General features: G+C 38.4%; 1 protein-coding gene across 5 annotated transcripts in view; it reads right to left on the reverse strand.

The window, feature by feature from the left end:
• LOC126354048 (dentin matrix acidic phosphoprotein 1-like) overlaps positions 1 to 22410 on the reverse strand; it is a 172753-nt gene that overhangs the window by 84875 nt on the left and 65468 nt on the right. For 4 of the 5 annotated variants that reach the window (XM_050003394.1, XM_050003396.1, XM_050003398.1 and 1 more), the window contains 2 exons: positions 18898 to 19142; positions 18725 to 18816 (listed from right to left, as the gene is read on the reverse strand). In XM_050003394.1, the coding sequence (XP_049859351.1) occupies positions 18725 to 18816; positions 18898 to 19142 (337 nt within the window). The remainder of the gene's footprint in view (positions 1 to 18724; positions 18817 to 18897; positions 19143 to 22410) is intronic. The other variant, XM_050003395.1, reaches the window with a different exon arrangement.

Genomic DNA, 22410 nt, shown 5'->3' on the forward strand with positions numbered 1-22410 from the left:
TTTGTCCACAAGGACCTTGCATCTTGTGAATTTGTGATGCTGCGCGATGACTCCGTGGGAGTGGCCTTGCAACCATCTTATTTGGGGCCTCATTGAGTGTTACGCCAATGTGTGAGCATGTTCATAATTCATGTACATGGACGATCACAGACTATGTCTGTTAATCATCTGAAAGCTACCTTCCATTGCTGCCGTCCCACCTTCTGATGCTGCCAACCTGCCCTCAACTGATGCCTCTCTGCATATGCAGCTGTTGGCCCACGGGACTCTTGCAGCACAGTTTCTGAAGTGCCTACTTCTCACGCCGCCTAAAACCACCAACTGTTTGGCATGGAGCACCCTAACTTTGACTCTGACCTCTTTGAGCTGCTGCTGTTGTTCGATTTCTCTCAGTGCACAACTTGTGTACTGCCATGTTTGTTCTTGCTTGCTTCAGTGTCTAATAAATTTATTTACAATATTTAAAGTACCGATCTATGACCTGTGATAACCACAAGTTGTTTCAAGGCAGAAGAGTCATTAGTGTGTTTGAAGATTGATTCAAGAAGCTTGCACTTCAACTTCCCATCAATCCTATTACTGAAGAGAATTTATATATACAGGGTGGGCCATTTTAATCCATAATTAGTAATTACTTGGTATAGAGGTGAGATATAGCAAAATACTTCAGACAAAAGTTGTAGGTGGCAAAGAGGGTCACACATTGCTACAAATGGCTGTGACCTTGGACGTGATTTTCAAATAGATGGAAGTTAAAGTGAGTTTTTAAACGGGAACCCTAATATCGTATTTAAGATTTGAAAAGAATGGCACTTTTACATACAAAATGATGCTTTATGAACAAAGAAAACAAATTCTAGTAGATTATGCTCAGTTTGTGAAGTCAATGAAAATGGATGAAGTGCTGGCATTATATTGTAATGCAATGTATCTGCATAATAGTCTGGTTTACTTACCAAATTCAAATCAGATGAAGTAATTATTAACTAGTGCTGTGTGTTCATATTGCAGTAGATCACACCATGGCCTATTCAGATGCTCTTTGAATAGTGCCTGAGAGAATAGGGGGGTTTGCATAAAATATAATATATAATGGAAACTGATCAAAAATTGCAGCTTAAATAATTAAAAAAGAAATTGTGAAAGAATAATTGAAAGAAATTAGAAAGTGCTCATATTCTGAGTGAATGTTAGCTGGCATTAGTATCAACAGATCTTCAATATTCAATACATTACTAGATTAACATTCGTAAATTTATGACTATTAGCACTATTGTGCATAGATTGGTATGAGAATATTGGTTCCAGATCGCCCCTCCTCTGCTCACAAGAATTCTTCTTGTTTGCTTCAATCCTCTTGATGCAGGATTCTAAGCGTGGGCAAAATGATGCACAGAATGTGAATGTATGAATAAATTTTGCCTTCCTAATAACTTTCTTTAACGCTTCCTTAATGTACAGTTAACACATACATGCATAAGTTTTCCTTCATAACACAGTTCTTACTATAACCGCATAGACCCATAATTATCAGTCAGTATCTGCCCAGTAATTAGCTAGCGAAGCATGTGAGTGCAGTTCAACATTCATTACTGTCTCAGCTCACTTTCACATGTTTAATACAAAATCAGAGTTCCAGTGTCATGCGTTCACATAGCCTTCACTGCACAAATTTGTGAACCTTGTGTTCAGCGACATGATCCTTTGTGAAATATTTGATGCAGTGACAATTGGTTTCCATATCAGCAGGCCCAGGAATGTATTTCACCTCGTCGCTCATACTTATTCAGTGGGGATACCAGCCGTACATCCGACATCCGCCAATAAGGTAAGTTTCTTGCCACTTCTATGATGTTGTCAAGCATAGAAAATTCATGTTTTTATGACACTGTCAAGCAAAGAAAATTGATGTTGTTATGACACTGTCAAGCACAGAAAATTCAGTTCATGTTACACAAAATATTGCCATTTTCGGTTCGTCACATGCACACCCGCATATCTCACACACACACTTAATACCTTGGAGGCAGGTTTTGTATGTTTTTGAGCTTTGTTTCTTAAGCGTCTTTCATACTGTTGCATTATACAAAATTTCTGTAGTGTCCTTTCCACATACTATACACACAAAAAAAATAAAATACAAATACAACTACAAAAATAAAGTCATCATATTCATTTGCTGACATGCCATTATCGTTGCTTATATAAATTATAGTCTGATTGTCATTTTGTTTTTTTTTTGTTTTAGTACATCTTGTTAAATTGTAATTGCATTACATTGTTCAATTCCAATTATATGAGTAAACTCTTTACTCTTGTTTGGTTTTACCTTCTTTACATAACAATTCATACAGTAACAGATTCTTTTTCCTTTCTTTATGGCATAAATTGACATACATTTCATTTAAATCTACAATGACATCTTGTTGGACCATATTTCAAAGAATTAAAGAAGTAAACAATGGTAGCTACAGCAGATTCTACATGCTGCTCAAATAACAATGTGGGGCCTCGCCTCTCTAGCATTTCCAGGATGGATCTAGACACTACACGGTTGAGGAAATTCCACAGAAACGCCTTTATGTGCTAAGTTACATCTCATTACTAAACTTAATTTTGATCCCGTGAACAGAATAGTTTGTTGTTTATAAATACAACACAAAAGCGACAATACCAGTCATATCGAATACTTATTCAGTCTTTAAAGTGCAGCTCAGTATTTACTTGTTATGTTCATTGTATAAAGAATAACCATTTCATATGCTGAGGTATAAAGAGTCATATCATCAATACTGTATGTTATGTACAATGAGTATAAAACTGTGTTTATGTGATTAACAAACATGTATAAAAATTTCAATGTAAATCAGGTGTTCGATGCTTTCATGGGTACTCAACACTCACAATTAGTTAGGTTTCGATCCCTTGACTATTTGGTAGTATTCCACCTTAATTCAGCATCTTGATATATGACGTACTGCAACTGTATCTTCTACACATATTTTCACATTATCACATTCATACATATCACAAACTTACAACTATATTTACTTGCAGTGCTGTCCTTTCTTATGTTTATATGGTACCTAACACTCAAGACGCATTTATCTTTCTTCACTTTAGGATGTGTCAGTGTATTGTTCCCTGGAAGAAAAAAACTTAGTACTAACGTAAAACTAAATCTTCATAGTAGAGTGGCTTGATGGTCACTAATACCTCTTTCATATATTCAACCAAGCATTCATTTACCTTAGTGTGCAGTTGTGCTATCACAAACTCATTTAAAGTCATGTGTGCATCTCTACTTACCTTATAAGTCTGAAAGATTAAGTGTATTATAGGCATGATGTGACCTCTTACTCAGTTTACAACTCATATTGTACTCACTCGTTTACCTGCTGCAAGAGTTTTCTGGTCTCTCAATTATAATTAGTGCATGTGCTTCCAACACTTAAATTTGTAAATATATAGATATAATGTACATAGTAGCATAACTTCAGTAAATATTTTGTAGTTTAGGATCCCTTTCCACGTGAGGAATCCCTTAGCTTATGTTTGTTTGTGTGTATTGTGTAGATAGTCGTAGTTGTAGTACAGACTTTCCCTTAATTTTCTATGTCCCTGTTTATGCAATAAGTTTTAAAAATGCTAGTGCAGGCTGTAGTTTATAGGGTTTGTTTGTTTTGGGTGTTCTAACACTTTCAGCTGTGTCTCTGTCTGGTGCGCACATGCTTGGGGTTTGTTGGATAGCTTTCTCTCCAATGCACATGCGCTGCATCTCGTTACCACTAATATCATGGCAAGTTGTGTAATGCTATGTGCGTAATCGTACATTTCACAAGTTTTTTTATTCATTTACAACTGGGCTTTGCACAAGGCGAAGCACTGTGTTTGAAATATCATCATATCTAGACACATAAAAGTAAAATTTTTCCTTGTTACATCCACTCACCTTATCATTAACACATTTGACACACAAGAAAAAAAAAACAATCAAAAATTTTCCTTATCAACTAACAACATAAATTCTGGAATGTGATTATCCAGCATCCTAAATCTAGTGTTATTATACATGCATACAAGTTAGAGGGTATACCTACTCTGATCGTATCTGATAAAGCAAGTGTTGATCAAGCTCGTGCCCCCACTCCCATCCAAGATCACAGAACGGGGGCCTATCGTGATCAGTTCAAGTTTTCCAGCATCAATCTCTGGGTTAGGTGTAACTTCCACTACGTGGGCCATTGGTGTTTGATTATGTCAATTAGTATCCTGAGAGGCTCACGACTGAAATTCTCTTTGCCTCTGCATGTTACTTTGCTGGCTGAATTCCGCTGTCTGTGGGTTGTTTGGCTGTCTGTTATTGTTTTGCGTTTGCAAAGCGATCAGTTGATTAATGCCAGTAGCTTGTGTCTGTATATATTGTACAGGCTGGTCACAAGCTACTCGCCCACTGTACATGTTTCTGCTAAATCTTCACCCATTTCTTTTATATCCACCTTTGTATTTATGGCTTTCTCCATTGCAGTTGTTATTAGCGTTACCATTAGCATAGGCCTGTGTGGGGTAAGGCTGCCATCCGTGTTGTACTATGAATCCACTGTTTACTTGTTGGTCCGTAAATCTTTGTGTCACTATCGGTGTATTAACAGGCTTGGGTTGTACTGGTCTCTCTTCGTATATCAAATCTATTGAGTCCAGTACAGATAGAAAGTATTTGGTGTCATGTTCCGGGATGATAATGAGTTTTTCAGTAACGTGGGCAGGAAGACGGCTCTTTAAAATTTTCAGCACATTTACTTGAGATACTGGTATCTGGTTTTATTCAAATATTTTTCAAAATAGCCTTTTAAGCTTCCACACTTGCTTTTGAAAAGAGCTGGGATGAATACTTCATGTCTGAGCCTCTCTTGTACAGCCTTAGACCAAAACTTATCCAAAAATGTTCTCTCAAACTGTTCATAATAGTGGCAATGCTCTGCCATGTCCACAGCCCATAGTAGACCATCACCTTGTGTACATCGAACAACAAATCTAATTTTCTGGACTTCAGTCCAGGTACAAGGTAAAACATTTCAAAATGCTCTCACAAAGACCACAAGGTGTGTTCTTTTCCCTTCAGAAGTATATACTGGTAATTGTTGAAGCCTAAGTAATCCCTCATCTGCAAGTAATGCTGACAAACACGCCGCAATGACGACGACAGGCGTATTTACGCTCACTCATGGCATGGTGCACGACAACTGCACTTGCTCGACAGTTGCAACTGTTGGCAAGTGTTGCATTGTGCAATCTTCATTATTTCCCTTTGATGGGCTAACCCCATATTGTGGGTAACCAGTGCAAGTATCTAACTTCTCTAAAAGCATAGGTTTGTTCTCTGTCATATGTTGTTTTGGAATGTCTGTAGTCTTAGCAACACAGTCTTGTAATCTTTTCTCTGCTCCCTTTAAACATGAATCTATTTTAGCTAGAAGTTGTCTTCCTTTCTCTTTTCGAGCTTCCTCTACAGTACCTACATAAATTTTGCATTTTGACACTATCTTTTCAGCAAGGGTGCTGCCCTTATCCAGCAACCCAGTTTCAGGTTTTTCAGTTATTTCCTCTGCATCTGCACATAACGTATCTCTCTGTTTTTTGGAAAATTCTGACTCTAAACTTAACTGATCTACTCTTAGACTCAACTTCTGTACATAGGTTTTTGCATACGTCTTGCAACTCGCTGACTGTATTCGCCACATTTTTTACCAATGCATCCACTTCAGAATGCATCTTCTGAATTTGAGAATATACTTTACTAAGGTTTCATAACTCACCTGCCAGTTCTTCCTGATTATAGTTTTCGCATGTTACTTTTTCTGTTAATGTATTTATATTGCGAAGCATGTCGGTAATTATTTCTTGTTTTAGTTGTTTACTGAGCTCTGTGAACTTACCGGATAATTCGTTAGATAATTCAGTGTAAATAGTTTTGCTCACCTCACTGAAATGGTGACTAATACTATTCTTGAAATCATTAAATGCCTGATTTTGCAGTGCAAACTGTTGTGTTATTAGTTGCATGAGCTGTTTCAAAGCGTATATCTCACTAGTATTTGCATTGCTTTTGTAAACTGTTTCCTGTTCTTACATTTGTGATATCATGAGCAAATAATCAAACAATTTTCGCTGTCGCTTGCTTCAGTTTCACTATTTGAAAAAAATGTGTCCCGGTGAGACCTGAGAAATTGTCTCATTGAGCATCATAAAAGTGACATCATGATTAGTTATGTTACCACTGTCATCAATTTTTAATAGTGGGACACCAACCTGGTTGTTTTGGTAGCCATCCTCCAGTTCACGAGTTGGCATGTTACTTTCAACTGTTGCCAAACTCGACGCCTTGGCATATTGCATTTTGTAATGAGTTTTCAACAATGTCCATTCCCTTTGACAAAATTATGAAAAAAATGATTTTCAAAAACAAAATTTTGTTTGTATTGGTACTTTTCAATTAAAATGGTTTTATATGCATATTCATTAAAAAACCTGATAATTCTCTGATACTGTCTTATAGAATTCAAATGAATTATTTTGCACTTTAATTAGAAAGCTTTTGACAATGTTGACTGGAATACTCTCTTTCAAATTCTAACGGTGGCAGGGGTAAAATACACGGAGCAAAAGGCTATTTACAATTTGTACAGAAACCAGATAGCTGTTATAAGAGTTGAGGGACATGAAAGGGAAGCAGTGGTCGGCAAGGGAGTAAGACAGGGTTGTAGCCTCTCCTCGATGTTATTCAATCTGTATATTGAGCAAGCAGTAAAGGAAACAAAAGAGAAATTCGGAGTAGGTATTAAAATCCATGGAGAAGAAATAAAAACTTTGAGGTTCACCGATGACATTGTAATTCTGTCAGAGACAGCAAAGGACTTGGAAGGGCAGTTGAATGGAATGGACAGTGTCTTGAAGGGAGGATATAAGATGAACATCAACAAAAGCAAAACGAGGATAATGGAATGTAGTCGAATTAAGTCGGGCGATGCTGAGGGAATTAGATTAGTAAATGAGACACTTAAAGTAGTAAATGAGTTTTGCTATTTGCGAGCAAAGTAACTGATGATGGTCGAAGTAGAGAGGATATAAAATGTAGACTGGCAATGGCAAGGAAAGCGTTTCTGAAGAAGAGAAATTTGTTAACATCAAGTATAGATTTAAATGAAAGAAAGTCGTTTCTGAAAGTATTTGTATGGAGTGTAGCCATGTATGGAAGTGAAACATGGACAATAAATAGTTTGGACAAGAAGAGAATAGAAGCCTTTGAAATGTGATGCTACAGAAGAATGCTGAAGTTAGATGGGTAGATCACGTAAGTAATGAGGAAGTATTGAATAGGATTGGGGAGAAGAGGAGTTTGTGGCACAACTTGACAAAAAGAAGGGATCGGTTGGTAGGACATGTTCTGAGGCATCAAGGGATCACAAATTTAGTATTGGAGGGCAGCATGGAGGGTAAAAATCATAGAGGGAGACCAAGAGATGAATACACTAAGCAGATTCAGAAGGATGTAGGTTGCAATAGGTACTGGGAGATGAAGACGCTTGCACAGGATAGAGTAGCATGGAGAGCTGCATCAAACCAGTCTCAGGACTGAAGACCACAACAACAACAACATGTTGACTTTACACAAATTTTCGTCTTGCCTATAGAAACTTCGCAGGAGAGCTTCTGTAAAGTGTGGGAGGTAGGAGGCGAGGTTCTGGTGGAAGTAAAGCTGTGAGGACAGGGCGTGAGTCGTGCTTGGGTAGCTCAGTTGGTAGAGCGCTTGCCCGCGAAAGGCAAAGGTCCCGAGTTCGAGTTTCGACCCGGCACACAGTTTCAATCTGCCAGGAAGTTTTATATGAGCGCACACTCCGCTGCAGAGTGAAAAATCTCAATCTGGAGACATCCCCCAGGCTGTGGCTAAGCCATGTCTCCGCAATATCCTTTCTTTCAGGAGTGCTAGTTCTGGAAGGTTCGCAGGAGAGCTTCTGTAAAGTTTGGATGGTAGGAGGCGAGGTACTGGTGGAAGTAAAGCTTTGAGGATGGGGCTTGAGTCATGCTTGGGTAGCTCAGTTGGTAGAGTGCTTGCCCACGAAAGGCAAAGGTCCTGAGTTCGAGTCTCGGTCCGGCACACAGTTTTAATCTGCCAGGAAGTTTCAGAATGAGAGTTATCTGACAATGTAGATAAGACATAAATCTGTGGTCTGAGTTGTACAAAGACAGCAATGTAATAACTTAGATAGTTTAATTAATATCTAACATATAATACTCAAAACATAGTGAGGACAGACAAATAAAAACACAACAGGAAATACAACATCTGCTGTTTGTGGGCAGTTCTATATTGTGTTATAACTTGAGTGTTCTGCTTCTAATAAATTCAGGTGCCATAGTTATCAACAACAGCAACATGTTTTTCAATTCCATTGGATATAAGAATAGTCTTAAAAAAAAGTCTGTTGCTGGAACTTGACAAAATACACTCCTGGAAATGGAAAAAAGAACACATTGAAAGACCCACCATACTTGCTCTGCACACTGCGAGAGGGCTGTACAAGCAATGATCACACGCACGGCACAGCGGACACACCAGGAACTGCGGTGTTGGCCGTCGAATGGCGCTAGCTGCGCAGCGTTTGTGCACCGCCGCCGTCAGTGTCAGCCAGTTTGCCGTGGCATACGGAGCTCCATCGCAGTCTTTAACACTGGCAGCATGCCGCGACAGCGTGGACGTGAACCGTATGTGCAGTTGACGGACTTTGAGCGAGGGCGTATAGTGGGCATGCGGGAGGCCGGGTGGACGTACTGCCGAATTGCTCAAACGTGGGGCGTGAGGTCTCCACAGTACATCGATGTTGTCGCCAGTGGTCGGCGGAAGGTGCACGTGCCCATCGACCTGGGACCGGACCGCAGCGACACACGGATGCACGCCAAGACCGTAGGATCCAAGCATTGCTGTAGGGGACCGCACCGCCACTTCCCAGCAAATTAGGGACACTGTTGCTCCTGGGGTATCGGCGAGGACCATTCGCAACCATCTCCATGAAGCTGGGCTATGGTCCCGCACACCGTTAGACCGTCTTCCGCTCACACCCCAACATCGTGCAGCCCGCCTCCAGTGGTGTCGCGACAGGCGTGAATGGAGGGACGAATGGAGACGTGTCATCTTCAGCGATGAGAGTCGCTTCTGCCTTGGTGCCAATGATGATCGTATGCGTGTTTGGCACCATGCAGGTGAGCGCCACAATCAGGACTGCATACGACCGAGGCACAGGCACAGGCACAGGCACACCTGGCATCATGGTGTGGGGAGCGATCTCCTACACTGGCCGTACACCTCTAGTGATCGTCGAGGGGACGCTGAATAGTGCACGGTACATCCAAACCGTCATCGAACCCATCGTTCTACCATTCCTAGACCGGCAAGGGAACTTGCTGTTCCAACAGGAAAATGCACGTCCGCATGTATCCCATGCCACCCAACGTGCTCTAGAAGGTGTAAGTCAACTACCCTGGCCAGCAAGATCTCCGGATCTGTCCCCCATTGATCATGTTTGGGACTGGATGAAGCGTTGTCTCACGCAGTCTGCACGTCCAGCACGAACGCTGGTCCAACTGAGGCGCCAGGTGGAAATGGCATGGCAAGCCATTCCACAGGACTACATCCAGCATCTCTATGATCGTCTCCATGGGAGAATAGCAGCCTGCATTGCTGCGAAAGGTGGATATACACTGTACTAGTGCCGACATTGTGCATGTTCTGTTGCCTGTGTCTATGTGCCTGTGGTTCTGTCAGTGTGATCATGTGATGTATCTGACCCCAGGAATGTGTCAATAAAGTTTCCCCTTCCTGGGACAATGAATTCACAGTGTTCTTATTTCAATTTCCAGGAGTGTATTTGCAAGAAGTTACCACTGCTGCAATATATATATATAAAGAAACTTCCACATGGGAAAAATATATTAAAAACAAAGATTCCAAGACTTACCATGCAAAATACGTCTGCCTAAATATGTCTGCTTGTGTCTGTGTAGGTGCGGATGTATATGTGTGCGCGTGTGTGTGTGTGTGCGCGAGCGTACACCTGTCCCTTTTTTTCCCCCTAAGGGAAGTCTTTCCGCTCCCGGGATTGGAATGACTCCTTACCCTCTCCCTTAAAACCCACATCCTTTCGTCTTTCCCTCTCCTTCCTGAAGAAGGAACCATCGGTTGCGAAAGCTAGTAATTCTGTGTGTGTGTTTGTGTGTTTTGTTCTTGTGCCTGTCTGCTGGCGTTTTCCATATATATATATATATATAGAGAGAGAGAGAGAGAGAGAGAGAGAAGCTGAAGATAAGTCTGTGCTGGAACAGGAATTTACATCCACTTAACGACTGCTACAGATATTGACTCAGGAAGAGCAGCTATTCCAAATGGCGAATAATAAAAAAAAACACCATGATGAAGATGAAATGTTAAAACCAAAGAAAACAATTTATTTATGAAAGCAGAAGACAGTGAAGAAGGTGGAGATATTGGAGGAGGAGGAGGAGGAGGTGGAGAGGAAGAAGAAGGAGGAGGAAAAGGAGAAGAAGATGGGTATGATGATGATGATGATGATGATGATGATGATGAGTTATGAAATAAAATTATAGCTGCAACAGCAAGTATCTTAGAAATATCACTTTTAATAAACCAATAGACAAAAAGTGTGATACTGTGTATGGTATCAGATTTGATCCAATATCATGAAGTGTGGAGGTGATTCACCAGTAGATCTCAGTGGAGATAATTTAATAACTTACACTGTATTATATGTGGGAATGAGAGGACTATATAACCTATTGACTAAAATTAAACCCAATAAAAAGAGTTACATAACACAAGAGCTTCAAAATTACACTAAATTTCTGAGGGCTACCAATGGTAACAAACAAAGCTACCTCTTCCACTGATTAGTAAATTCTAACAGTGGCTACAAGTATACCATATTACTAAGCCTGCATTAGATAAAAGTGGCAGACCATTATTGAGAGATGGTGACATGCTTATAGGTATGGGAATGTAAATGTATTAGTGGGCAAGACATTTCTCATGAGAAATGTCCTGCCCACTATCCTTCCCACCTCTCCTACCAAGGTATTCTGCCATCCATTGAACCTACACAATATACTTGTCCATCCTTACACAACCCCTGCTCCCAATCCCTTACCTCATGGCTCATATCCTGGTAATAGACCTAGATACAAGACCTGTCCCATACATCCTCCTACAACCACCCATTCCAGTCCGGTCACTAACATCACCTATCCCATCAAAGGCAGGGCTATGTGTGAAACCAGTCATGTTATTTACAAGCTAAGCCGCAACCTCTGCGCTCCATTCTATGTAGGCATGACAACCAACAAGCTGTCTGTCCACATGAATGGCAACTGACAAACTGTGGCCAAGAAACAAGTGGACCACCCTGTTGCTGAACACGCTGCCAAACACGATATCCCTCATCTTAATGACTGCTTCACAGTCGGTGGCATATGGATCCTTCCCACCAACAACAGCTTTTCTGAATTGCACAGGTGGGAACCGTCCATGCAATACATTCCATGTTCCCATAACCCTCCTGGCCTCAACCTTCGTTAGTCACTGTCCTCACCCATCCAGCCCCCTCCCTGTTCCCATTCCACCACTACACAGCAGTCATTTCATTGCCACACCCAGTCTTTTAATTTCTTTTATTTATCTCCTTTCCACTACTTACCCCCTCCTCCCTCCGCACCTTCTCTCCTGCCCTCCATATAAACTGCAACACTTGATTGTCTGCCACTCCCACCATACTATCCCTCTCCGCCCCAGCCTCCTCCTTACCCCCACCCAGTCACCACTTCCATCATACACTGTTGCTGCTGTTCGCAGTGTGGTCTCAGCTCTCTGAGACTGCAGATGTGTGTGCAAGTTGCGTTTATATATAGAAACTTCCACATGGGAAAAATATATTAAAAACAAAGATTCCAAGACTTACCAAGCGGGAAAGCGCCGGCAGACAGGCACATGAACAAAACACACAAACACACACACAGAATTACGAGCTTTCGCAACTGGCAGTTGCTTCGTCAGGAAAGAGGGAAGGAGAGGGAAAAATGAAAGGATGTGGGTTTTAAGGGAGAGGGTAAGGAGTCATTCCAATCCCGGGAGCGGAAAGACTTCCCTTAGGGGAAAAAAAGGACAGGTGTACACTCGCACACACACACACACACACACACACACACATATATATCCATCCGCACATACACATACACAAGCAGACATATTTAAAGGCCTTTGCCTTGATGGATATGTGTGTGTGTGTGTGTGTGTGTGTGTGTGTGTGTGTGTGTGTGTGTGTGTGTGTCTGTGTGTGTGTGTGCGAGTGTACACCTGTCCTTTTTTTCCCCTAAGGGAAGTCTTTCCGCTCCCGGGATTGGAATGACTCCTTACCCTCTCCCTTAAAACCCACATCCTTTCATTTTTCTCTCTCCTTCCCTCTTTCCTGACGAAGCAACTGCCAGTTGCGAAAGCTCGTAATTCTGTGTGTGTGTTTGTGTGTTTTGTTCATGTGCCTGTCTGCCGGCGCTTTCCCACTTGGTAAGTCTTGGAATCTTTGTTTTTAATATATATATATATATATATATATATATATATATATATATATATATATATATATATATGTGTGTGTGTGTGTGTGTGTGTGTGTGTGTGTGTGTCTACTGCTGACAAGGGCCTTAATGGCCGAAAGCTTTAATTGTGTGAATCTATCTTTTTATTGTGCCTATCATGACTCAGCATCTCTGCTATATGGTGAGTAGCAACTTTCCTTCTCTGTTATTGTTACATGAGTAATCACAGTCAGATGTGATTGTTATATGTCACAATCAATCAGAATAGGCAAAGAATGTGATCTGAGAATTGTACACGTTGCATTAAGTAAACATCTGTATACAAATGTCTTTGTATGGTGAGAGTTTCATCAAGAATATAGTATAATACTGACAGAAGAAATTGAATAGAGGAGAATCTAGGAAGGGGAACAACAAAAGTGACTGTTTCAGTTTCCGTTGAGCTACAATTTAGTGATAAGCCTCTCAGACAATCTAATTTCTTATGGAGAGAGCTTCGAATGGAATGGAATCTCACATTAACTATGAAACATTTCATATCATAGTGATTGACTGATGGTGTGAGCACAAATTAATACTGTCAGACAAAAAGTTTCCTAAATGATCCCAAAAATTCTTTGCTGTACCAAAAGCAGAGATACAACATTCTTCAAATGACTGTTCTGTTAGTCATTCTTCATTTTGTCCCTATAGGACTTATTAGACAGACATCATGCTAAAAGGTGAAGGTACCTCTGAAATGCCATGCCCACTGTGCTGTGTGGGCCTGAACAAGTGTGGAATTCTGAGATTCAATTGGAAGGGGAGAGTGTCTCTCTTACTTTTCTGAGATCTGGAACTATACTTTTTATATGTTTATATGTGTTTCTGACAGTAGCAGCAGGAGTTACATATCATGATGATATGCACTGACTAATCCATCTTTCTCTTGCTTAATTTCTGAATAGCGACACCCCTACACATACCAACAGGCAGCACTAGCATTTTCCTGTGCTCCTACCTTGTCATCCCTTCACCTCAAGGCTCTGTGCACCTTCTGTATCCCCACTGCACATCCTATTAAAGATTTCTGGTCACCTCAGATGCAACAGCAGTCAAGGTACAGACAACAGTGGTCATTGTGTGTGCGTGTGTGTGTGTGTGTGTGTGTGTGTGTGTGTGTGTGTGTGTGTGTGTGTGTGTGTGAAATAGGCATTTGTGAATGTGTGTATGTTGTTTTTTTGTCTAAAACTGCCTCAGATGCAACAGCAGTCAAGGTACAGACAACAGTGGTCATTGTGTGTGTGTGTGTGTGTGTGTGTGTGTGTGTGTGAAATAGGCATTTGTGAATGTGTGTATGTTGTTTTTTGTCTAAAACTGAAGAAGGACTTAGTCTGATAGCTAATATTCAATGGTCCTTCTTCAATGTGCCTGTCTACCATTCAATGTATACTCTGTGTGGTGAGTAACCATATATCCTTACCATTATGTTGTATATATTATTGCAGTGTATTAAATGCTTGTCTTTAATAACCTAATTTGGAAAGGTCAGTAAGAAGAGGTAAAAACCTTACAGCTCACCAATGATACAGTAATTCTGTCAGAGACAGCAAAGGATTTGGAAGATTAGATGTTATATCACATATATGTAATTACTTATGCTTATATAAAATGTATCTGCTCTCTTCTTCTACAAAACTTGTAAATTCTGTGCCTTAGTAGGTACTCTGATATTTGTATCATGTGTATCAGTCTCTTATGTACATATAAAATTTATCAGAACTGTTTGCACAAACTTGTAAAAAAGTGATTTGACATTTGCGAAAGGCTTCAGTTGGTGGGTCCATGAAAAAAAAAATAATAATAATATAAAATTGAATGGAATGGATAGTAACAAAGGCTACTCCAGTTAAATCAGGTGATTTGAGTGAATTAGATGAGAACATGAAACACTAAAAGTAGTGGATGCATTTTGCTACTTACAACAAAGTGACCAACTATGGCCAAAGTAGGGAGGATATAAAATGCAGAGTGGCAATAAACAGAAAACCATTTTTGAAGAAGAGAAATATTTTAACATCAAACATAAATGTCAAGTCTTAGAAATTCCCTTCTGAAAGTATTTGTCTGGAGTGTAGCCATGTATGGAAGTGCAACAGTATTGACAAACAACATAGACAAGGACAAAAATGTTCTGATAGACAGTAATTCAGAAGATTACAAGGGCATACTGCATAACTAATAAAGAGATCTAAATTAAAATGGCTAGAAATAAGTTTATAACACAAGTTGACTTAAGGAAGGAATCTGTTGAAAAGACACATTCTATTGCATCAGGAAATAGTCAGAATAGACAGAAGTAAAGATAGTGACAGGAGGAGGGCAAGATCAAGGCTTGATTACTGTAAGCAGATGAAAACGAATGATGATTAGTAGTAGTAGTTGTAGTAGTAAGAGCTTTATTCATCCGTAGATTTCTTTTTACAAAGATATAGGACATGTCAAACTATTTACAAATTTAGATCAATTTTAAATAAGCTAATTCGTATATTCATATACTTACAGACTTCTAGTTAGAGACAATCATTAGATTTACTCCTGATATACAACACTGTTTTTACAAATAACTTATTAAATAATGTAATGCCACATTGTTCACTCACATCTCACTATCAGTCACTGCACACACTATACATACATTGTTTCATATCACTTCACTCACTAGAGACACACACACACACACACACACACACACACTGGTGATCTCTGGGCCCTTTTTTGTACCACAGCTTCCCATGAGTGACATGTTGAGCTCAGAAAGAGGAAGAGGTGTTAGCATTGTGCTATGCGTAGCTTGAGGGTAAGTATTTCTAGAAAGGAAGAAAAGAAGGAAAAAAACATAAAGTGAAGGTGTTATGTGGAGTGTTGAATATTTTATAATCATTATTATTATTATTTATTTGTATAACAGTTTTTATTAAACACCTACTCTCTTTTAGCTAAGTAATCCTTCAATGCATAAAACGTATTGCATAACAGGTACTCTTTAGCTGCCTTTTTAAATAAGTGTATTTTGGCAATTTCTTTAATCTCTTTTTGTAATTTATTGTACAGTTTTATTCCTTGGTAGAAAATGCTGTTTTATGTTTATTTTTTTTCTTTATAAATGTAAGTTGAGTCTATCTCTTGTTGCGTGGTCATGGACAGAGCTGTTTGTGCAGTAATTACCAATGTTATTTTTGATGTGTAAAACTGACTGGTAAATGTATTCACATGGAGCAGTTAAAATCCCCAGTGTTCTGAACAAATCTTTACAATGAGCTCGACTAGTATTTTTGGTTATTATTCTTATGGCTCTTTTCTGGTGTTTGAAAATTGTGTTCATATTTTGTGTGTTTGTTTCCCAAAAAAGAATTCCATAGCTAGAATTGAGTGTACATATGAATAATATGTAACTAAAAGGCACTGCATGTTACACACTGATGACAGGATTCTAAGAGCATAACATGCTGACGACATTCTGTTTGAAAGCACCTTTGTGTGTTCCAATCACTTCAACTGAGAATCAATGTTCATTCCTAGAAATTTTGCATCTGTTACACAGTCTATAGAGGTGCCATCTACATTTAATTGAACATTGTCATTTTTCCTCTTCAAACTGAAATTCAGGGCATTAGTTTTCTTTATGTTCAATGTCACTTTATTTACTTATTGACCAGTCATAAACGTCCTTGAGAGTTTCATTTGCTTTCTTCGCAAGGAGTTCTCTTGTTTTCTCAGTGACTATAATATTGCTGTCATCAGAAAAGAGTATTTTTTTCATGATGAGTAACACTACTGGGAAAGTCATTGATGTATATCAGGAACAGAAATGCTACCTTGTGGAACACCTACATTAATGTATTTTGGTTCTGATAAGTGTTTTACTAAATGTTTGGATCTATTTGAAGTGTGAGTTATCTTATTCTTTGTACCCTATCTGTTAGGTATGATCAAAACCAGTCATTAGCTATCCCTCCTATTCCTAATACATCTAATTTATTTGATAGAATCTTGTGGTCGACTGTATCAACACTTATCTTCATCAAGACCATCAAGTACAAGTTTTGTGAATTCTACTATGGCTGACTCCATATTTTTGCCACTTTCAAAACCAAACTGTGATTTGCTTAAAAGATTATATTTATTCAGGTAATTCATTGATCTATCTTTCATAATTGCTAATATTATTTTTGAGAATGCTGACAGCAGGGAAATGGGCCGGTAATTTTCTATGTCTTCTGCATTACCTTTCTTAAGCAAAGGTACAACTCTTGCCAGTTCTAACTGCTCTGGAAATGTCCCTGATATGAAGGATTCATTTATTATATTTGTTAAGGGGCCTTGTATAATCCATATGCATTGTTTCAGTACACACATTGGTACTTCATCTAAGCCTACTGACTTTTTATTGACTTCATTCTCTGTGGCTGGAAGTAACACCATCACTGTATTTAGTGCAACATTATTTAAAGGTGTTACATTTGTTTGGGGGAATTTTTGCTGTAACTTCTCTGCAATACTTGAAAAATGCTCATTTACATAGTTTGCTAAGTGCTGTGGATTATTTATTACTTTATCCCCCTCCCTTAGCAGTATGTTATTATGCATTTGTTTGCCTCTCCTCATTTCCTTTTCTTATAACATACCAGGCTGCTTTGCTTTTGTTCTCTGCATTATACATTATTTTGTCATTAAATGACTTTTTTGCAGCAATCAGTACCTTCCTATAGATCATTTTGTATCTATGATAGAAATTTAATAATTGTGGATCATAGTGAATCTTTTTCATGGAACTGAGGTGTTTAAGTGTTTGGGAGGAGTTCTTAATACTTGCTGTTATCCATATGTTTCTATGTGATGTTGATACAGACAAGCATACTTTCGGAAATGCCTTTTCAAAGTTCAATTTATACAATGTGGAGAATTTATAGAATTTCATATTCACATTGGTTTCCTTACACACTTCATCCCAGCTTTGTTTTTCTAGTTCTTTTGAAAAATCTTTTATTTTGATTTCTGATAGATGTCGTTTGTAGGCTCATAGTTTAGGGAATGATTCTATGCCTGACTTTACTATTGTTATTTGACAGAGATGGTCTGATAGTCTGAGATCTTTTACAGCTACATCACATTTTTCCCTGTCCATATTTGTGGCCACATGGTCAATTACTGATGAAGTCATTGTGGTAACCCTTGTTGCACTATTGATAGGGACATGCCAGAGCTTTGAAGGATGTTTATGAAGGTGGGGTAGTTATTCAGAGATGAAGGGACTTATACAAGATAGACTAGCACTGAGAGCTGTATCAAATCAGTCTTTGGACAAAAGACAACAAATTCACTTATTTATTTATGTGAGCCAAAGCTACTTGGTCACAGAAGGAGTCAATGAATACTTTATCCAAAGATGATTAGAAAATTTGTAAATAATTACTCAGAGATAACAACAAAACAGAGAACATATGAATAAATAACACATTACAGACAAAATTTCTCAGCTGCTTTGAGGAACTACTATACACAACAGAAGTGCCAAAATGAAACCTATCAACTTGTATCTGAATACTTGGGGTTTATCACTCACTTTTTTCTTCAGTTGTTCTAGAAGAGTCTGAAAAATGAAATCTGCTGAATAGTGAAAACCATGCTGTACAATGCATGAGAAAATGTGTTATCCAAGTGTACATCATTTATATGTTTGCTGAATGAATATTGAAATCATAATATCTTGTCTAGGGTTTTCCTCATTTTTGATGCAAAGAAATCTTGGAAACACCATAGTACAACAGATGCAATTCTCCAGCTTTATAATCATACTAATAATTACTTTCAGAATTTCAGACGCATCATGAAATAGGCCTGCTGATATGCGAAGTAATGTGCCAAAAGCACTCTGATTGCTGAAATTAGTCGACTCCTAAGTCTAAAATACTTATTTATATGAGCTAATAAAATTAATATTGTATTTCTAAATTTATGAAAAGAAAATTACTTTTATAACAAAAATTATATGTTTTTCTTACCAGTACCAAACAAGACTTTTTACCTTCCAAACTCTGCGGCTTGAAATCCTTTGCAGTGGCAGACACAGTAGAAATATTTCCAGCTTGCTGCCTATAAAAATTTCCCTTGTCACTTCTGCAATCATTTAAAATGGCTATCATCATCACATAGTTTAACCACTATATACACATGTAGTTAAAGTACAGAAGAAAATACCTTTGAATTTCAATTCTTGGTTTAACATGGTCTCCTGGTATATCATGGAAAATGCTGCGAAAATCTCCTTCCAGAGACATTTTGTCTGATACATTTTTTTCGACTATAAAGTATTTGCGGAGGGGAGGTAATATACCATATTTTCCAAGATACTCTTCAGTTTCTGAATGAGTGAATTCTGGATAGTTACTGCTTTTACAATAAAGTACTTGTACACTTCTCTGTGTTCCTAGTATATCATCTTCCTAAAAAGATAATACAATGCAATAAATACATTTTAAGAAAATAACAGTCCTATGATAGCTGTTAAGAAATGAGATAGTACAGTAACTGTAATCTTAGAAACTAATCAGAATTTACCAGTTTCTAGGACCAAGTAGATAAGTACTATAGATTTCACACTAAAGGTGCAAATGTGATACACAATTACCAGTCTGAGAATGAACCTGATCTAAAAATTTAACACCATGATGGACAATCCTGGCATAATAATACTGATGAAATTAACTTACTGACAGATGAGCTAATGGATGTCTCAGAAATATGCATATCTGATCACTGGCTTAATCCTGAATCAGTACGAAATACAAAAATTACTAATTTAATTTTGACATCCCACTATTACAAAAATAATAGCAAGCAGAATGGGGTAGAGATTTACACAAAGGAAAAAAATTACTGTCCTACCTGACTTAATGGTTGTACTTAGTGAAGTTTTTTGTGAGTGAAGCACATGTTGATTTGTATTTTCTTTGGTTCTGCATGTTTTCACAAAGATGCCATGAATAAAGAAATTCTCACCTAAATTAAAATTCAGGGGAAATAAATACATAAAGGTAAATGAAGTTAGTGGGTCAAAGCACCCAAGAATGTTAGACATGAAGAAAATCAGCACATCAAGAAAGAAACTGCAGTCTCTTTAAGGCATTTCCTCCCAGTCAACATGTGAAGATAAACATTAATTTTGAAATATTATGGTGAACCTTAGCATGCTCTGTGATTTCATTTGCAAAAATACTGCGCGCAGAACATGCAGTGGTGACATATCTTTGGGTGAGAATCAGCATCTTTGTAAAGGGGTTGTGTCAAACCTGGCATTGAGTTGTACAAAATGTGTTACAGTTGCTACAACAATGACATCAAAAATGGCAAATAATAATTTGTATGAGAACAACATAAGGCTAGTATAGCTAGTATATGGTCTCAGATCTATTGATAATGGGATGGAGGCAGGCAAACTCTTATGTGCATTACTTGACATTCCAAATCCTCCTGCAATATTTATGACTTACAATAATGTTATTGGTACTGCCGTTGCTGAAGTTTATAACATCTCAATGAAGGAATCAGCTGAAGAAGCACTCAAGGAAAATGATGACAGTGAAAGTGGTGATATCGGTACATGCTTTGATGGCAGCTGGCAGAAATGTGGACACACTTCAATAAATGGTGCCATGACAACTACATTATTTGATACCAACAAGATAATTGAGGTAGAGTCTAAGCAAGTACCGTAAAACTTGTGGCAGTGGAACTGAGAAAGAACATGACCATAACTGTCAGATGAATTATACTGGTTGAAGCAGTGGAATGGAAGTAGCAGGAGTTCTCAGGATATTTAATCGATCAGTGGCAAGCAGATGAGTCAGATACACACAGTATTTAGGGAACGGCACAGCAAGGCTTATGACCGGGTATGTGCAGAACAACCCTATGGTCCTAATGTCACAATTTCTAAATTAGAGTGCATTGAGTATGTCCAGAAGAGAATGGGGTCCAGGTTGAGAAGATTATTGAAAGATAAGTAGAAAATAGTATTGGAAGATTGTAAGAAGATAGGTAGTAAAGGACACCTGACAAATGTTGAAATAGATTACAGAATTATTCTGGCTTGGTCATAAGAAGAAATGTAGGTAATTTAAAAAATATGATAAAAACTGTATGGGCTATCTTTTTCCATAAGCTTTCCACAAATGAAAATCCAGTGCACCGTCTTTGCCCGAATGATCCTGACACTTGGTGCAAGTACAGGAGAAGTGCCAGATATGACCACAAACATTCTTTACCTGCATCAGTAATGAATGAAATTAAACCCATATTTAGAGACCTTTGTAAAGATACCTCATTGATGAAATGTCTTCATGGGAAAACCCAAAATTTTAATGAATGTGTGAATTGTATTATTTGTAACCGGTTACCAAAAATTGTATTTGTTCAGCCTACAACCGTATAATTTAGTGTTTATGATGCTATTTTATGCTTCAATGATGGTGTAATTAGAAAACTGGATGTTTTGGAATTATTGGGCATAAAATCTAGTGGAAATACTGCAAACAGATGAAGAGAGAATCACAGCTTTGCTGTCAAGAACAGTACACAGTACAGGCTATGCCATTAACTAGGGCACAAGCTGAACCTATCACTACCGCATCATGAAATTCTTCTGTTGCTGTACACATGCAGGTAAACTAACTTTTTTTGATTTAAAAGTGGACCGTAAGACAATTAAACTGCAGCGGACATTGGTGCTTCCATTTCCCTAATAAATAAAGACACTTATTCTGGAATCAGTACCCAACTGCTACAGTAGAATACTTATATTTCATCTGCCTACAATGCATAAGAAAGTCCAGTCCTTGGCATGTACAGTTTGCCAGCAACTTTTCAGGGAGTGACAAAGTGTGTTCCTTTTCATGTACTCAATTCTAAAAACATGCAAACATTTTTGAGTAAGATTAACTCAATTTAGCATTCAAAACAAAGTGTTACAAGTCAGTGTTTCTGTGCCTCACAAAAATGTTTCTGACTTGCAAGTACAAGGAGCTATCTGAATCAGGTATAGGAAGGTATAAGGGCTTTGAGTCAAACATCAGTGTGAAGGACAATGCACAGCCATGATTTTTCCATGCATGATCTGTCACCCATGCAATACATGATTACACCACTCAGGAATTACAGATGCCAACGCAGGAGATCATCCAACCTCCTTCTGCAAAGCAATGGGCATCACCCTTGGTCATACTGAAGAAGCCTTCACTACAATCTGTAGTGGATTCTTTCTGTCTTCCAGGTCCGGAGGAATTAATTGACAGGGGACAGATTTGAGAGAGGCATGTGTACAGTTATCACTGAATGAACAGTCCAAGTAATACTTAGTGGTAAACACTCACTTAGGTTTGTTCCAGTTTCAAAGATTACCATTTGGAATTGCTCCAGTTCCTGGAACAGTTAAAAGAAGCCCTTCCTGCATTATCTGGATGATATTGTCATCATGGGTCATAGGTCTGCATAACATTTAGTGAATTTAGACTGTTTGTTTCAAGTTCTTTCTGTAGATGGCTTAAAGTGCAACAAGGGAAAGCTTTGAACTATTTATTTCACATAATAAATGGACAGAGTGTACATCCAAGCAGAGATCTGCCAGCACCCCTTAACATTAAGAAGCTCTAATCAGTCATAATGAAGCTCACCTATTATATCAAATTTATTCCTAACCATGGGCAAATTGCTGCT

This window comes from Schistocerca gregaria, chromosome 3, assembly GCF_023897955.1.
Source record: "Schistocerca gregaria isolate iqSchGreg1 chromosome 3, iqSchGreg1.2, whole genome shotgun sequence".
NCBI lineage: Eukaryota > Metazoa > Arthropoda > Insecta > Orthoptera > Acrididae > Schistocerca > Schistocerca gregaria.